At 40.3% G+C, this 17,921-nt stretch overlaps 1 protein-coding gene across 2 annotated transcripts in view; it reads left to right on the top strand.

The window, feature by feature from the left end:
* The window catches only part of LOC132407329 (G-protein-signaling modulator 1-like), a 278,415-nt gene that overhangs the window by 137,536 nt on the left and 122,958 nt on the right, over positions 1-17,921 (top strand). For both annotated transcript variants that reach the window (XM_059993671.1, XM_059993670.1), the window contains 2 exons: positions 4,363-4,486; positions 8,403-8,518. In XM_059993671.1, coding sequence (XP_059849654.1) covers positions 4,363-4,486; positions 8,403-8,518 — 240 coding nt within the window. The remainder of the gene's footprint in view (positions 1-4,362; positions 4,487-8,402; positions 8,519-17,921) is intronic.

Genomic DNA, 17,921 nt, shown 5'->3' with positions numbered 1-17,921 from the left:
TCAGAGAATTTCACAGATTCACCATTCTCCGTAGAATCCTTGTGGGTAGAGTTAAGAAACTGCAAGGATGAAAAGACCCTGATGAGAGTCATATACAGGCCTCCAAACAGTAGCCAGGATGCTGGCTACAAATTACAAAGGGAGATAGAAAAGGCATGACAAAAGGGCAATGTTATGATAATCCAGTGAATTGGGAAGATCAGATTGGTGCTGAACATAAGAACATAAGAAATAGGAGCAGGAGTAGGCCATCTGGCCCATCGAGCCTTCCCCGCCTTCAATAAGATTATGGCTGATTGGTCTGTAAACTCAGCTCCATCTACCTGCCTTTTCCCCATAACCCTTAATTCTCTTACTATGTAAAAAGCTATCTAACTGTCTCTTAAATATATTTAGTGAGGAAGCCTCAACTGCTTCCCTGGGTAGAGAATTCCACAGATTCACCACTGTCTGGGGAAAAGCAGTTTCTCCTCATCTCCATCTTAAGTCTTCTCCCCAGAATCTTGAGGCAATATCCCCTCAAACTAGTCTCACCCACCAATGGAAACAACTTTACTGCTTCTATCTTAACTATCCCTTTCAAAATTTTGTATGTTTCTATAATATCCCCTTTCACTCTTCTGAACTCCAGAGAGTACAATCCCAGGCGATTCAATCCCTGCTCATAGGTTAACCCCTTCATCCCTGGAATCAGCCTGGTGAACCTCCTCTGCACTGCCTCCAAAGCCAGTATATCCTTCCTCAAGTGTGGAGACCAGAACTGCACACAGTACTCCAGGTGTGGCCTCACCAGTACCCTGTATAGTTGCAGCATGACCTCTCTGCTCTTGAATTCAATCCCTCTAGCAATGAAGGCCAACATTCTGTTTGCCTTCTTAATAACCTGTTGTACCTGCAAGCCAACATTCTGCGATTCATGAACAAGCACTCCCAAATCCCGCTGCACAGCAGCATGCTGCAATCTTTCACCATTTAAATAATAATCTGCTCTTCTATTATTCCTTCCAAAGTGGATGATCTCACATTTACCAACCTTGTATTCCATCTGCCAGACCTTGGCCCACTCACTTAACCTATCTATATCCCTCTGCAGACTCTCCACATCCTCTGTACAATTTACTTTTCCACTAAGTTTAGTGTCATCAGCAAATTTTGCTACGCTACACTCAGTCCCTTCTTCCAATTCATCCCCAGAGAGAGAATTTGTGGAATGCCGATGGGATGGCAGCTTTTCATTGAGCCTGCTAGGTGGGCTATTTGGGATTGGGTGTTATGGAATGAACTGGATTTGATTAGGGAACCCAAGGTAGAGGGGCCTTTAGGAGGCAGTGATTGTAATTCGATAGACTTCATTTTCCAATGCGAGAGGGAGAAGTTAAAGTCAGATGTATCAGTATTACAGTAAAGGGAATTACGGAGGCATGAGAATGGAGCTGGCAAAGTTGATTGGAAGGGTACACTGGCAAGGATGATGGCAGAACAGCAACGGCTGGACTTTCTGGGGACAACTTGGAAAGTGCAGGATAGATCCCAAAGGAGAAGTATTCTGAGGGAGGGTGAGGCAACTGTGGCCATCAGGGGAAGTCAAAAACAACATAAAAGCAAAGGAGTGGGCATATAATATAGCCAGCACTAGTGAGAAGATGGAGAATTGAGAAGCTTTTAAAAACCAAGAAAAGGCAACTTAAGGAGGAAAAAGATGAAACATGAAGGTAGCTTAGCCAAGAATATAAAAAAAAGCATAAGGGAAGTTTTTTTTTCAAATATATGAAGAGTAAAAGAGAGGTGAGAGTGGATATTCAACTGCAGTGGTTGCAATGGGGAACAAGGAAATGGCAGACAAACATAATCAGTATTTTGCATCTGTCTTCACATCAGTATGCTGGAAGTTCAAGTGTCATGGGGCAGAAGTGAGTGCAATTGCTATTTACTAGGGAGAAGCTGCTTGGGAAGCTGAAAGGTCTGAAGGTAGGTAAGTCACCTCGACAATATGGACTGCACCCCAGGGTTCTGGAAGAAGTGACTAGGGAGATTGTGGAGGCATTAGTAATGATCGTTAAAGAATCACTAGATTCTATTATAGTTCTGAAGGACTGGAAAATTGCAAATGTTGCTCTACTCCTCAAGAAGGAAGGGAGGCCGGTTAGCCAGAGCTCAGTGGTTGGAAAGATGTCGGAGTTGATTGTGAAGGATGAGGTCTCAGGGTACTTGGAGGCACATGATAATATAGGCCAAAGTCAACATGGTTTCTGCAAGGGAAAATCTTGCCTGACAAATCTGTTGAAATTTGTTGAGGGTGTAACAAGCAGTGTAGAGAAAGGAGAATTGATGGATTTTCAGAAGGCTTTTGACAAGGTGCCACACATGAGGTTGCTTAATAAGATAAGAGCCCATTGCATTACAGGAAAGATGCTTTTCATGGTATTACATGGATAGAGGATTAGCTGATTGGCTGGAGGCTAAGAGTTGGAATAAAGGGAGCTTTTTGTATTTGGCTGCCAGTGACTAGTTGTGTTTTGCAAGAGTCAGTGTTGGGTCCGCTTCGTTTTCTGTTGTACATCAATGATTTGGATGCCAGAGTTGATGGCTTTGTAGCCAAGTCTGCAGATTATATAAAAATAGGTTGAAAGGCAAGTAGTGTTGAGGAAGCAGAGGGGCTGCAGAAGGAATTAGATGGATTAGGAGAATGGTAAAAGAGGTGTTAGATGGAATACAGTGTCAGGAAATGTATGATCATGCACTTTGGTAGAAGGATCAAAAGCAGAAACTATTTTACAAATGGACAGAAAATTCAAAAATCTGAGGTGCTAAACGACTTGGAAGTCCTCGTACAGGATTCCCTAAAGGTTAATTTGCAGTTTGAGTCAGTGGTGAGGAAGACAGATACAATGTTTGTATTCATTTCAAGAGGACTAGAAGGTAAGAGAAGAGATGTAACGATGAGGCTTTATAAGGCACTGGTGAGGTCTCACTTGGAGTATTGTGAGAAGTTTTTATTCAAGAAAGGATGTGCAGACATTGGAAATGATTCAGAGGAGGTTCACAAGAATGATTCTTGAGAAAGAAAGGTTATTGCGTGAGGAGCGTTTGATGGCTTTGGGCTTGTACTTGCCGGAATTGAGAGGAATGGTGGGTGGGATCCCAATGAAACTTATTGAATAGTGAAAGGCCTGGATGGAGTGGATGTGGAGAGGATGTTTCCTATAACGGGGGAATCTTGAAACCAGAGGGCGCAGCCTCAGAATAGAGGGATGTCCATTTAGAAGAGAGGTGAAGAGGAATTTCTTTCGCCAGAGGGTGGTAAATCTGTTGACTTCATTGTCACAGGTGGCTGTGCAGTCCAAGTAATTGGACACATCAAAGGCAAAAGTTGATAGGTTCTTGATTACTCAGGTTGTGAAAGGTTACTGGGAGAAGACAGGAGAAGGAGGTTGGTCCAGCCATGATGAAATGGTGGAGCAGAATCATTGGGTTGAATGGCCTAATTCTGCTGCTGTCTCTTATGTTCTATATTTTGATTCGTTACAAAGAGAGGAGGAAGCCAACATGTTGCTTTTCGTAAAGGTTGCTTCTTCGTTTTTCTTTGTCTCACACTGTTTGCTTTTCCCACTTTTTCTTTTTTGTTTCCTTTTTTTAGTTTTTTCCCCTCATTTTCTTATCAGTCTCCTCCTTGTACATATCCACTTACGATTCTATTTCCTTTTGATATTTTTAAGGAATTGCAGCAGGTGTTGGCCATATAATAAGTACAGTTATTTTTAGATCTTCCTTTCCCTTGATTTCCTTAGTGCTGTATTTTATTTCACTTCCTGCTATCCCATCTTTTGCTTACTTTCTTTCCTGGACTCTGGCCATAGGATGTCAGATTGGACCATCACCATCAATGATTGATCATCAAACAAATCACATCAGTAGTTATCTCATCCTAGGTTCTACAGTGATGAAACAAGACGTGTTCACCAAGTACCCATGCTGTCTGAGTACTGTTGCCTGCCAATTAATAAAATTCAAAGTTAATTCTCAAAGACATGTAATCTCTCAATTAAATCAGATTGAACTTTAATTTGATTGGATAGTTTATTTTTGCTGGTGTGGATTTTGTGTAGCCCTAGTCATGAGCCTTAAAGTTATTCAATATAAAACAAAGCAAATACCCCTGGAATCAATCCGAAGGCCATAATCTAGATTTGGACAATAATTACTATCCATTTAAGGTTCATATTGGAGGTTTTAAGTCCCGAATGTATTGGTCTTTTTCGACAATGAATGTCATTTTGTGCTCGGTTTGAATAGGAAGGATTCTTCAGTTTCACTTTAGGTTTACAATGTTTTTGATTCTTTTTCTTTTCTTGTCTTGTTTAGGATGAATCTTAAAATTGTCAAAGACTTAGGTGATCGAGCAGCTCAAGGTAGAGCCTATGGTAACCTCGGCAACACACATTACCTGTTAGGAAATTATCATGATGCCATCAAGTTTCACAAAGAGGTAAAAGACCTATCATCACATTTCACAGTAATGATTTGAAATAAGATTCTGATGTGAAATTGTTGAATGTTTAAATTTGCACACCAACTTTAAATCATATTCAAAGGATGATTTCAGTAGCAAGAATTTTTTGTACATCACCATCTAATTATCTAACCCTAATAGCCACTGTCTTGTGGTGCTCTGTTAGTGTGTCACCCACTGGGGAACAGGAAGGAGCCTAATACTTGTTTTTGTCAGAGTGCCTATCAGCGTCTCTGTGCCACTGTTTACTGGTATATGTCAGATAATCAGCAGGAGCAGGGATGAAACTTGGGGAAAACCGTTGAGGCAAAGTATTGATTTAAATGCAAGCAAATACTTTAACAGTGAATAAAATTAATTTATGCAGCAGAATTTAGATGAGCATCATATTCAACAAGAAGTCTGAATCTATTTTCAAGATCTCTCTAAGAACAACTGTATGCAGAAAACTTGTTGATGTTTGTAATGACCAGCATCATGGGATTAATAAACTGTCCTAGTTAATAGATAGGTGAAGCTGGTTAGATGGTTGACTTGGCACATGTGATGAATGATGAAGGTTATCAAGTATAATTTTTCCACTGTGCTGAGAACTGACTTGTTCCATAGACAGCAACTTGAGCCTCTGACCAGCTCAAAAAATGTTTATTGTATAGTCTTAGTAGTTAGAGCCGATGATCACCCACTGTCAGCTGCAGTGGCTGGGGCACATGACAGGGATGCCCCCGTGTCGGCTACCCCGCAGAGTGTTATACGGCCAGCTACATCATGGTCGACGCTCAGCTGGAGGGCTGAAGAAGCACTATAAGGATCAGATGAAGAATGCTTTAGGAAAGTGCAAGATCAGACCTGAGGACCTGGAGGATGTTGCTGTTGACTGTATCACTAGGCGACAGCTGTGTAGGGACGGGGTTCGTATTCTGGAGATGGAAAGAACAACCAGATGACAGCAGAAGAGAGCCAGGAGAAATGCAGCCATGGTTGCCATCACTACCACCACTCCCACATATACATGTCCCACCTGCAAAATAGAGTTGTGGGTCCAGGATAGGACTGTATAGTCATCAAAGATCTCACTGTTAAAGGAGTGGACGTTGTCATCAGATTCTGATGGACAACCAAAGAAGAAGCAGTAGTTAGAATGCTGCAGATAAAAGAGATGCAATTATGTCTGTATATTTGGATTATTTTCAGATGGTGAATGCACTATGAGCCATTTATGTCTACAAAGTGCACAAATATTAACAAAGACAGACAGACATACTTTATTGATCCCGAGGGAAATTGGGTTTCGTTACAGCCGCGCCAACCAAGAATAGTGTAGAAATATAGCAATATAAAACCATAAATAAATAAATAAATAATTTTATCATGCCAAGGGAAATAAGTCCAGGACCATCCTATTGGCTCAGGGTGTCTTGACACTCCGAGGGAGGAGTTGTAAAGTTTGATGGCCACAGGCAGGAATGACTTCCTAGGATGCTCAGTGTTACATCTCGGTGGAATGAGTCTCTGGCTGAATATACTCCTGTGCCTAACCTGTACATTATGGAGTGGATGGGAATCATTGTCCAAGATGGCATGCAACTTGGACAGCATCCTCTTTTCAGACACCACAGTCAGAGAGTCTAGTTCCACCCCCACATCACTGGCCTTACGAATGAGTTTGTTGATTCTGTTGGTGTCTGCTACCCTCAGCCTGCTGCCCCAGCACACAACAGCAAACATGATAGCACTGGCCACCACAGCCTCGTAGAACATCCTCAGCATCGTCCGGCAGATGTTAAAGGACCTCAGTCTCCTCAGGAAGTAGAGACGGCTCTGACCCTTCCTGTAGACAGCCTCAGTGTTATTTGACCAGTCCAGTTTATTGTCAGTTCGTATCCCCAGGTATTTGTAATCCTCCACCACGTCCACACTGACCCCTTGGATGGAAACAGGGGTCACCGGTGCCTTAGTCCTCCTCAGGTCCACCACCAGCTCCTTAGTCTTTTTCACACTAAGCTGCAGATGATTCTGCTCGCACCATGTGACAAAGTTACCCACCGTAGCCCTTTAATAGACTTTAATTATAATTGCCATGTGATTGATTTATTTTTCATCTCTCAGGCGGTTACAGTGGAAATGGAAGCTTAAGCTCAAGAGTAATACACTCCCTTGTGGGGTACCAGTGTTCAGCATAATCATGGTGGAGATGTTGTTGCCTGTCTTTACTGACAGCTGTCTGTTCCTCAAGAAGTCAAAGACCTATTTGCAGAAGAGAGTGTTGAATTCTAGGTCTCGTTTCGAGATTAGTCTGTTTGGACTCGTGGTACTGAAGCTCGAGGTGATGTGAGTAATCGAGTTGATTCAGCAATTAATTGAAATTGGAAATAGAAACAAAAACACAAAATGCTGGCAGAACTCAGCAGGCCATCCTGATGAAGGGTTTTGGCCCGAAACGTCGTCACTACCTCTTCCCATAGATGCTGTCTGGCCGGCTGAGTTCTGCCAGCATTTTGTGTTTTTATTTATTTCCAGCATCTGCAGATTCACTCGTGTTGCCTTGGAAATAGAAACGCTTGGCATCATAACAGAAAGTCGATTTAAACTTGGTACCTTTAACTGTGTCCCGGCTGTTGGCTATGAAAGGTGATGTTGATAGTCATATGGGGAAGCTGGAATTAGTTAACTCTGAACAATGAGGTATTACATACTATATGAAATTTTGATGGAGCAAATAAAGAAAAAATATTTTATTTGCCATGTGGATTGGAAACATAAAGCTTAAAATAATTAGAAAATGAAGATGATGACCTGGGAAGAATGCTTCTTCAGAGAATTAAAAGGATCTCAGAGCGATCATCCAAAAGGGGAGTATAGTCAATTTTCAAAGAATCTTAAAAATAGGCTATTGCACTCATGCTTGTGACCATCCTGTAGGTATTTGAGAAACTTGTGAAGCAGAAATGGTGGGGTAAAATCAATGAAACTCTTTGAAGTTGGCCAAGTTGTGATGATGAGGATGGTTTTAAGCTACAGTCAGCTCCATGCACACTGATGTTGCAAAGCGATTAGATGTATAGATTAAATTGTCAAAACGAAATCTTCCTGCTTTGATGGTGACCACATAATTAATCAAGGGAACATCGAACAGTTCATTTGGCAGCAAGATTTGAATGAAAATTGGCTATATTTGTAACATGCCATCATTTGGGGGAGGTCTTAAAGGCTTCATTAAGATTATACAGTGGCATATCAACATGGGAAGGGACATATAAGAGAACATGTGCCATGTGCTAATGATGACAAGCAAATGCCTAAGATAAATGTTTCCATTTATGTTAAATATTTCCATTTAAGATAAATGTTTCCATAAGAGACTACAAATGCTGGAATCTGGAGCAAAAGACTCAGTCTATATCAGGGGTTTCCAACCTGGGGCCCAAGGACCCCTCGGTTAATGCTAAGGCTCCATGGCAAATGCTGCTTGGATTTCCAGTGCCTGCAGATTTTCTCATGTTCATACAGCAGTTTGAATTTGCCTAAAATATATAGCTGTACATTTGTTCATATTTTATTTTTCTCAAGTATTTGTAAAGAGTGTCATATTTCAAAAACCTGTTGAAAGCCACTATTACAGCAGTGTCTACAGAGGCACTAATTGTCTGAATCTAGTGTGATTGTTGCAAACCATCATCTGTAGGGGGCACTGGTGTCAAATAAGTCAACAAAATTATCTGTTCTTAAAATGTTAGCCACAGAGTCAAAGGAGGGCACTGGTTTATGTCCCTCAATAAAAAGAAGCTGAAAAGGTTGAAGGTTACTTGACTACCTGGGAAGCTGTGAATTTTGAAATGATTTTCCCGTGAAGTTCCAGATAATCAGTCAATATGATTCAATTTTATTTCAGCGTCTTTCAATCGCAAAAGAATTTGGAGATAAAGCGGCTGAGAGAAGGGCCTACAGCAACCTGGGAAATGCGCATATATTTCTGGGAAGATTTGATGTGGCTGCTGAGTATTACAAGTAAGTTTTTGTTCATAAAGAAAGGAGACATTTCTTCAAACCATTTCCACCATTTAGTATCAAAAGAGCTTCATTCTCAACTCAGCTTTCCAGCATTATCCATCCCCATGTTCTCAAATTTCCTTAATAGTCAACAAATCTGTTGTGAACAACTACATCATGTGCAATTTCTCCTGGGAGTGATTGCCAAGGATGGTAACCCTATGCATTGCCTTGATGTATTTTAATACAAAATTGAATGAGAGGACTGAATAGTACAGTAATTCTAAAAATTAAAGTGGAGGATTGGTGAATGGATCATTGACTAACTAAATAGTAGGTTTCATCATAAGCAAAATGTGTATGTAGTTAGGTTTCTGTACTAATATCTTTCTACAGGAAAGATGTCAAAAAGATTGAAAGCGTGCAGAGTAAATTTACAAAGGACCTGAGTTCAATGGGAAGTTTGAATAGATTTGGACTTTTTTCCCTTCAGCATAGTAGAAGGAGAGGAGATTTGATAGAGGTATACAAACTTATGAGGGGTATAGATAGGGTAAATGCAAGCAGGCGTTTTTCTGTTGAGATTGGTGAGACTAGAACTAGAGATCATGGGTAATGGCTTCAAGGGGAACATGGGTGGTGAAAGTGTTGATCAAGCTGCCTGTGGAAGTGGTGGATCGGAGTTCAATTTCAACATTTAACTGAAATTTCTCTCGCTGCATGGATGGGAAAAGTATGGGAAGCTATGTGACTAAATGTAATAATTGTTTGGCATAGACTAGATGGGACGGAAGTCCTGTTTCTGTGCTGTAATGTCCTATGGACTTTATGACAGTGTCATGCAACTGTCATTTGTGTTTATTAATCTTGTGTAATCCAATGAGTTTTCTGGTTGGGAAGCTAGATCTGGCAGCAAATTTGGATTAAATATTGGACTAACATGCTCTCTCATTCTGCCATTCTCGTTTCGCATTGCGCTGCTAACATTACCTTGTAAGGATATTTCAGACTTTGCTTTGCTGCTCCCTTTTTCTTTATAAATTTTTTTTAATTGAATTTTTCAAATGGTTACAGAAGGGAAAAAAGTATTATTGACCCTTCCCCCCTCCCCTTAACCCCTTCCCCCCCAACATATCCCTGTAAAAAGAGAAAAAAAAAAGAAAGAAAGTTGTTTTATGGGAAGGATGTAATAGAGAAATGGAGGTCATTTAAGGGTGAAATTATGAGGGTACAGAATCTTTATGTTCCTGTTAGGGTGAAAGGAAAGGTTAAAGGTTTGAGAGCACCATGGTTTTCAAGGGATATTAGAAATTTGGTTCAGAAAAAGAGGGATGTCTACAATAGATATAGGCAGCATGGAGTAAAGGAATTGCTTGAGGAATATAAAGAATGTAAAAGGAATCTTAAGAAAGAGATTAGAAAAGCTAAAAGAAGATACGAGGTTGGTTTGGCAAATAAGGTGAAAGTAAATCCAAAAGGTTTCTACAGTTATATTAAAAGCAAGAGGATAGTGAGGGATAAAATTGGCCCCTTAGAGAATCAGAGTGGTCAGCTATGTGTGGAACCGAGGGAGATGGGAGAGATTTTGAATGATTTCTTCTCTTCGGTATTCACTAAGGAGAAGGATATTGAATTGTCTAAGGTGTGGGAAACAAGTAAGGAAGTTATGGAACCTATGACAATTAAAGAGGTGGAGGTACTGGCGCTTTTAAGAAATTTAAAAGTGGATAAATCTCCGGGTCCTGACAGGATATTCCCCAGGACCTTGAGGGAAGTTTGTGTCGAAATAGCAGGAGCTCTGACGGAGATCTTTAATATGTCATTAGAAACAGGGATTGTGCCGGAGGATTGGCGTATTGCTCATGTGGTTCCATTGTTTAAAAAGGGTTCTAGAAGGAAGCCTAGCAATTATAGACCTGTCAGTTTGACATCAGTGGTGGGTAAATTAATGGAAAGTATTCTTAGAGATAGTATTTATAATTATCTGGATAGACGGGATCTGATTAGAAGTAGCCAGCATGGATTTGTGCGTGGAAGGTCATGTTTGACAAACCTTATTGAATTTTTTGAAGAAGTTACGAGGAATGTTGACGAGGGTAAGGCAGTGGATGTAGTCTATATGGACTTCAGCAAAGCCTTTGACAAAGTTCCACATGGAAGGTTAGTTAAGAAGGTTCAGTCGTTAGGTATTAATGCTGGAGTAATAAAATGGATTCAACAGTGGCTAGATGGGAGATGCCAGAGAGTAGTGGTGGATAATTGTTTATCGGGATGGAGGCCAGTGACTAGCGGGGTGCCTCAGGGATCTGTTTTGGGCCCAATGTTGTTTGTAATATACATAAATGATCTGGATGATGGGGTGGTAAATTGGATTAGTAAGTATGTCGATGATACTAAGGTAGGAGGTGTTGTGGATAATGAGGTGGATTTTCAAAGCTTGCAGGGAGATTTATGCTGGTTAGAAGAATGGGCTGTACGTTGGCAGATGGAGTTTAATGCTGAGAAGTGTGAGGTTCTACATTTTGGCAGGAATAATCCAAATAGAACATACAGAGTAAATGGTAGGGCATTGAGGAATGCAGAGGAACAGAGAGATCTAGGAATAACAGTGCATAGTTCCCTGAAGGTGGAGCCTCATGTAGATAGGGTGGTGAAGAGGGCTTTTGGAACGCTGGCCTTTATAAATCAAAGTATTGAGTACAGAAGTTGGGATGTAATGCTAAAGTTGTACAAGGCATTGGTAAGGCCAAATTTGGAATATTGTGTGCAGTTCTGGTCACCGAATTATAGGAAAGATATCAATAAATTAGAGAGAGTGCAGAGACGATTTACTAGGATGTTACCTGGGTTTCAGCACTTAAGTTACAGAGAAAGGTTGAACAAGTTAGGTCTCTATTCATTGGAGCGTAGAAGGTTGAGGGGGGATTTGATCGAGGTATTTAAAATTTTGAGAGGGATAGATAGAGTTGACGTGAACAGGCTGTTTCCATTGAGAGTAGGGGAGATTCAAACTAGAGGACATGATTTGAGAGTTAGGGGGCAGAAGTTTAAGGGAAACACGAGGGGGTATTTCTTTACTCAGAGAGTGATAGCTGTGTGGAATGAGCTTCCTGTAGAAGTAGTAGAGGCCAGTTCAGTTGTATCATTTAAGGTAAAATTGGATAGGTATATGGACAGGAAAGGAGTGGAGGGTTATGGGCTGAATGCGGGTAGGTGGGACTAGGTGAGATTAAGGGTTCGGCATGGACTAGGAGGGCCAAGATGGCCTGTTTCCGTGCTGTGATTGTTATATGGTTATATGTTATATGGTTAAAGAGAGAAAGAAAGATTGCCTGGATATCGGAGGATCCACACATGCTCCATGAAGTTCATAATAGCTTTAGTATATATATTTATTTCTTTCCCCAAATAACCAATAATTTTATCTTCGGAGCACCTATATACTTAATCCTATCTTTTGTAAATAAGGGCGCCAAATTTTCAGAAATATTTCGTATTTATCTCTTAAATTATAAGTAATTTTTTCAAATGAAATGCAGCTAAAAGCTATATCTATTTTCATTTTCTTAATTTTTTTAAAAATTCTTTTTCTTTTCAATGGTCCATTAAGCCCATTAACATTAAAACTTTAAAAATTCAGTAAATTAGTCATTATTTTTAACAGGGTTACTCCAGTCTATAGTAATACCTAACTTTTCAACTTTTGTAGTACCTTGGGGAATCTTTTTAAAATTCTCCATGTTGCTATGTGTTCCTCCCCCTCCTCCCCCCGATTGTCCAGGCAAAGAAAGAAAGATTAAAGAAAAATAGATTATAAAGAAAAAAAAACAAAATACCCCCCTACTGATTTTGTGAATAAAGAAAAAATACATTACCCCCCCCTTCGTTGTGCGGATCATGGCAATCGCCATGATTACACACGTGAATCCCGTAGCAATCGATCCAAAGTTCTCCCAGCTCCCCTGTAACATAAAAAAGTATATATAAGAGAAGAAAAAGTAATATCACTACTCTCAATTAATATTTCTCAAATTTTTACCTTTCTCCCCCATATCATATAATTAAGAATATATTTAAATATTCTGTCCTTAAACGTCCATCAACTCCATTCACTGTCCCTGTCTTCATCTTTAATCCGTTCATTTTAAAATCTTTGGCTGTGGTTAGCGAATATTTGGAAGTTCTTGTGCAAATTCTTCCGCATCCCGATAATCAGTAAAAGATCTTCTTTTTCTGTCATCCAAAACAATAATCAGGGTTGCCGGGTGGTGCAATATAAATTTATAACCCTTTTCCCATAAAACTTTTTTTGCTGGGTTAAATTCCTTCTTTCTGTTCAAAAGGTCATAACTTATATAAGGATAGAAAGGAGCTGTTTTCCCTTCTATCATCAATGGCCCGTTTCTCTTTCTGGCACGTTGGTCAGCCGCCTTCAGGATCTTTTCTTTATTTTGATATCTTAAGCATTTTGTCAAGATTGATCATGGGTTTTGATCAACTTAAGGTCTTGATCTTAAGGCTCTGTGAGCCCTTTCAATTTCAATTAACTGGGTTCCTTCTTCCATTTCCAAAATTTCTGGAATCCATTTTTGAAAAAAAATTATTGGATCCTCTCCCTCTATACCTTCTTTAAGTCCAACAACCTTAATATTATTTCGTCTGTTAAAATTTTCAAGTACATCCACTTTTTGCAACAACCGTTTTCTTTCTGATGTCCAGGGAGAAATATTATCTTCCATTTTATTTACTCTATCAATGGTGTCTCCCGTTATTTCTTCCAAGTTTTTCATTTTCTTGTCCATTTTGTCCTATCTTTTCATCATTTTATCAAACATAATCTTCATTTTTTAATATCTTTTTTTATTACTTTTAATGCTTTTAATTCATGCATTATTTGCACCAAAGATTTTTTTGTCTCCAATGTCACCTCCAACCTCTTCCTGTTGCTCTTCTTTGTTTGTCTCTTCATCTTCGTCTGATTTATCCAGAGAATGTGATTCCACCTCATATTCACTTTCACTTTCAGTTCCGATCATAGCTGGGATTTGTAGTTTGGGTTGCTTGTGTTTGCGCATGCCCCTTCCTTCACGCATGCGCAATTCCTGTTGCTCTTTTTTTTTTGGAAACGGTTGATGTTGCCGCAGTTTCCTGTTCTGTATCGCCGGAGGTAAAAATGCACTTGAGCCTGAGGCTCTTTCATGGCCTTGATTCTTTTCCAACTTGTGTTGTCTTCAAAGTAGTAGTTTTCTTCTACTTCTGTTTAGGAGACATATCTTAAGACAATCCTGAGTAGTTTATAAATAATTTTCAAAAAGTATCTACTAACTTTTCTTCACTTAAACATTATTTTACTGATTTTTTACGGGAGAGCTGGATTTCCACGTCTCGATCCTACATCATCACGTGACATCCCCGCTGTTCCCTTTAATACAATAAATAATCAAAGGTACATTTGCATTGAATGGGTTGTTTATGTAAGTGTCTCTTTCAATATCTCCCTCCCTTGTGCAGCTTAGAGAACTGGACTGATGTTAGTCATTAAAATAATAAATGGGATGACCAAATTTCTTAAAAATGTTAGTGTCAAGCTATAAAACTGCTCTTTAGCTGAAGGACATAATTTTTCCATTAGACAAAGCAGTTTGATTGTTAACCTCATGATAATGATAAGTAGGACATTAAATAGGCTCCTGCTTGTGTGCTGTACAAGACTGGGATGGCCATTGTTGGACTCTGAGTCACATCTTAGTTTTGTGCCACAGGCTTAGAATTAAAATTCATACAAATTTTTGGAACTTGGTAGAGAAGGGATTCTCCTCTGTCCTCTTCATTTCCATTAAACAAATTCTTTGTATTAACGCATAAATGTGCTCAAAGAAGATAAGTGATACTTTGTCCAGTATGAAACTGAACCAAAATTGCAAGTTTGTGCTTAGCTTATCCAATTAGTTTAGTTCCCCTGCTCCTTCCCTCAAGAATTCCAATCTTCTTTTCCCTCTTTTTAAAAACCTATACCCACTTCTATTTCAAAAAGTACTTAACCATCTTCTGCTGACTTTTATAAGGTAGCATTTTCCAGATGTCACCAGTCACAGCTGTGCAGTTAACTTCAGTCCTTACAAGCAAAGAAGAGGAACATCACTCAGGAGTTTGAATATCCTTTGAGACTGTACATTTCAGCTGCCAGGTGAAAAACAATACCTACGTCAAGCTGCTGTTTATAGCTCAGCATTTGAAGTAATCAAGCCTTCAGTTCTACTCAACAAGCTCCAAAGCCTGAACCTTGGTACTACACATCCTTCTGAAACTAGATCCTTGACTACCTTCTCATCAGGAGACCTCATTCAGTGCAGATTGGAAATAACATCACCTCTTTGCTGATAATCAACACCAGCGCACCTCAAGGATTTGTGCCTAGCCCATTGCTCTACACTACCATAAACCCATGACTGTGGCTAGGCACTGCTCAAATGGTATCTATAATTTTGCCAATGACACAACCATTTTCGACCAAATTTCAGATTGGTGATGAGGAGGCGTACAGGAGCGAGATAGATCAGCTGGTTGAGTGGTGTTTTAGCAACAATTTTACACTCAAAGTCAGTAAGACCAAGAAATTGATTGTAAACTTCTGAAAGGTAAAGTTGAGTGAACACAGAGCCATTCTCATTGAGGGATCAGTAGTGGAAAGGATGAGCAGTTTTAAGTTCTTGGATGTCGGCTTCTCTATAGATCTGTCCTAGGCCTAACAGACTGATGCGATTACAATGAAGGCGTGACTGTGGGTGTATTACGTTTGAGGAGAATTGGTATGTCATCAAAGACTCTTGCAAACTTCTGTAGATTTACTGTGGAAAGTATTCTGACTGGTTGTATCACTGTCTGGTATGGAGAGGCCACTGCGCAGGATCTAGAAAAGCTGCAGTAAGTTGTAAACTCAGCCAGTTCCATCGTGGGTACTAGCCTCCCCAGAATCGAGGACAGCTTCAAAAGGTGATGCCTCAAGAAAGTGAGATCCATCAGTAAGAACCCCCATCACCCAGGACGTACTTTCTTCTCACTGCTACTATCAAGGAGGTACAGGAACCTGAAGAGAGATGGTCAACGTTTCAGGAACAGCTTCCCCTCTGCCATCAGATTTCTAAACAGTCAACTCATGAACACAACCTCACTATTTTATCTCACTTTTTGCAATACTTACTTATTGTAATTTATATATTTTTTAATGTATTGCGAGGTTCTGCTGCCACAAAGCATCAAATTTCACGACATATGCCAGTGATATTAAACCTGATTCTAAGTAGTCTAGGTTTACCACATTACAGTTCAATACTTTGTGGTGGGGTAATTCATCCAAAAGCCAGCATTGACGCATAATGAATCAAATGGCTACTTTCTTGCAATGATTCGGCATCATTTAACGTCCTTGCCAGTACTCGAGTGTAATGGAAAATGAAATAGTTATTAATCCGGATCCAATGCAGTTTGAGAGATTCTTGATGGTTTTGAAGAATGAGAGGATTGAAAGAATCAACAAAAGAAATGTTAATATCAAGCTTATTGTCATATGCTCAGGTATATGTTTGCATAGGTGCAATGAAAAACTTACTTGCAGTAGCATCACAAGCACAGCATCATAAAAACAACATTCACAAGAAGGAAAAAGCAAATTATGGACAATTTTCACAAGAACGAGCGTAAAAGAACAAAAGAAAACAAGTTCATTTTAGTGCAAAGTGTAGGATTCTGAGGGAGTTTTTTCGACATTGTGTTTCATCTGGGAAAGAAATGCCTAAAACCTAAAGGGCATGGCCTTAAAATGAAAGTTCAGCCACTTAGGACAGAGGTGAGGAGTGGAGTGTAATTCCTTTACTTAATTGGCTAAATCTTTGGTATTCATTAACACTCAGAGATTCTGAATTAGAGCAACACGTCAACAGCAGATGTAATCTCATTGGCTCTTCACACCGATGTGGAACATCTGGTCATCAAAGATGCATACATCAAATTGCACTTTAAGGGTTACAGCTCAGCATTTAATACCATCATCCCCTCAAAACTGATCAGTAAACTTCAAGACCTGTGCCTCAATACCCCTTTGTGTAATAGGATCAATTGCAAGCCTTAGTCAATTCAGATTGGCAAAAACATCTCCACAATCTCCAACAACACTGGTGTACCACGGGGCTGTGTGCTTAGCCCCTGCTCTACTCGCTTTACACCTGTGACTGTGTGTGGCTAAGCACCACTGTTGTGATGATGAATCAGCATACAGGATGGAGACTGAAAATCTGGCTGAGTGGTGTCATAACAACAACATCTCGCTCTATGTCAGCAAGACCAAGGAACTGATTGTTGACTTCAGGTGAGGGAAATCAGATGTTCATGAGCCAGTTCTCATTGGAGGATCAGAGGTGGAGAGGGTCAGTAACTGTAAATTCCTGGGTGTCACTACAATGACTACATTGTTCACCCGATAATTCGACATGCTGCAGGCTCTCTCTGTCCTAATAAGGGAGAAAGAGGTGACTCCATTTTTGAACGAGCAGGGAGACATAAAAAACTCACTGGTTTATGATGTTAAAAGTCTGTTACGTCACTTTTTCCGAGCTCTGTGCCTGGAGATCGCAAGGATCCCGGGCCCCCAGGCACATAGCAGACATTTCGACTCCCCCAACGACACATGGGTCTTCTGTGGTGACACCAACCCTTGATCCACCTGTCTCCAGTTCCTTGAGATCCCAGGCTTCTGAATCCGTGCTGAAACCTTCGGCCAAGCCTTTGGCATGCCGAAAAGCGGCCGATTGTGGAGCCCCGAGAGCGGGTCCCATTAACACAAAGCACCATAGTCAGTGTGTAACTCCAGGTCAGGGTCTTCAGAAGAACCCTGAAAGGGAAAAATAGAGATATTCAAGATGGAAATAGAACTGTTTCCGAAGATGCAAGCAAAGGAGTCGCCATTGGGCGCCATAACTACTTAGCTCTGCCTCCTCAACATCTCCTGGATAGAACATGAAACCATATATTTCACTTTGGTTTTAATGTATTATACATTTGCTTTTTATCTTGGATGTGATTCTGGAACTGTTGGTGTCTATGATTTGATGTTTGAAGATTGGGTGTTCCAACGCTCTGCAGTCTCTAAGAGGACTCGGGAGGAAGAGGCAACGCCCACGAAAATCACGGCAAAAAGGCTGCGGACGAGGAGCCATTTTGCCGATTAAAGTAACGAGGGAGATTGAAACATCGAGGCAAATGCGGAAGCTGGGAGATTGCTTGGATGTTTCAGCGCTCTGCAGTCTCCGAGAGGATTCCAGGAGACAGAGACAGCGTGTACGAACTTTATGGCAAGAAGACTGTGGGACAGCTGTGGGGTGCAAGCTGTTGTTAGACTCCATTTTGCCGATTAAAGCGACAAGGG

The sequence above is a fragment of the Hypanus sabinus genome, chromosome 18, assembly GCF_030144855.1.
Source record: "Hypanus sabinus isolate sHypSab1 chromosome 18, sHypSab1.hap1, whole genome shotgun sequence".
NCBI lineage: Eukaryota > Metazoa > Chordata > Chondrichthyes > Myliobatiformes > Dasyatidae > Hypanus > Hypanus sabinus.
The sequence above is the reverse complement of the archived record's forward strand: the minus strand, read 5'-3'. Positions and strand labels throughout refer to the sequence as shown.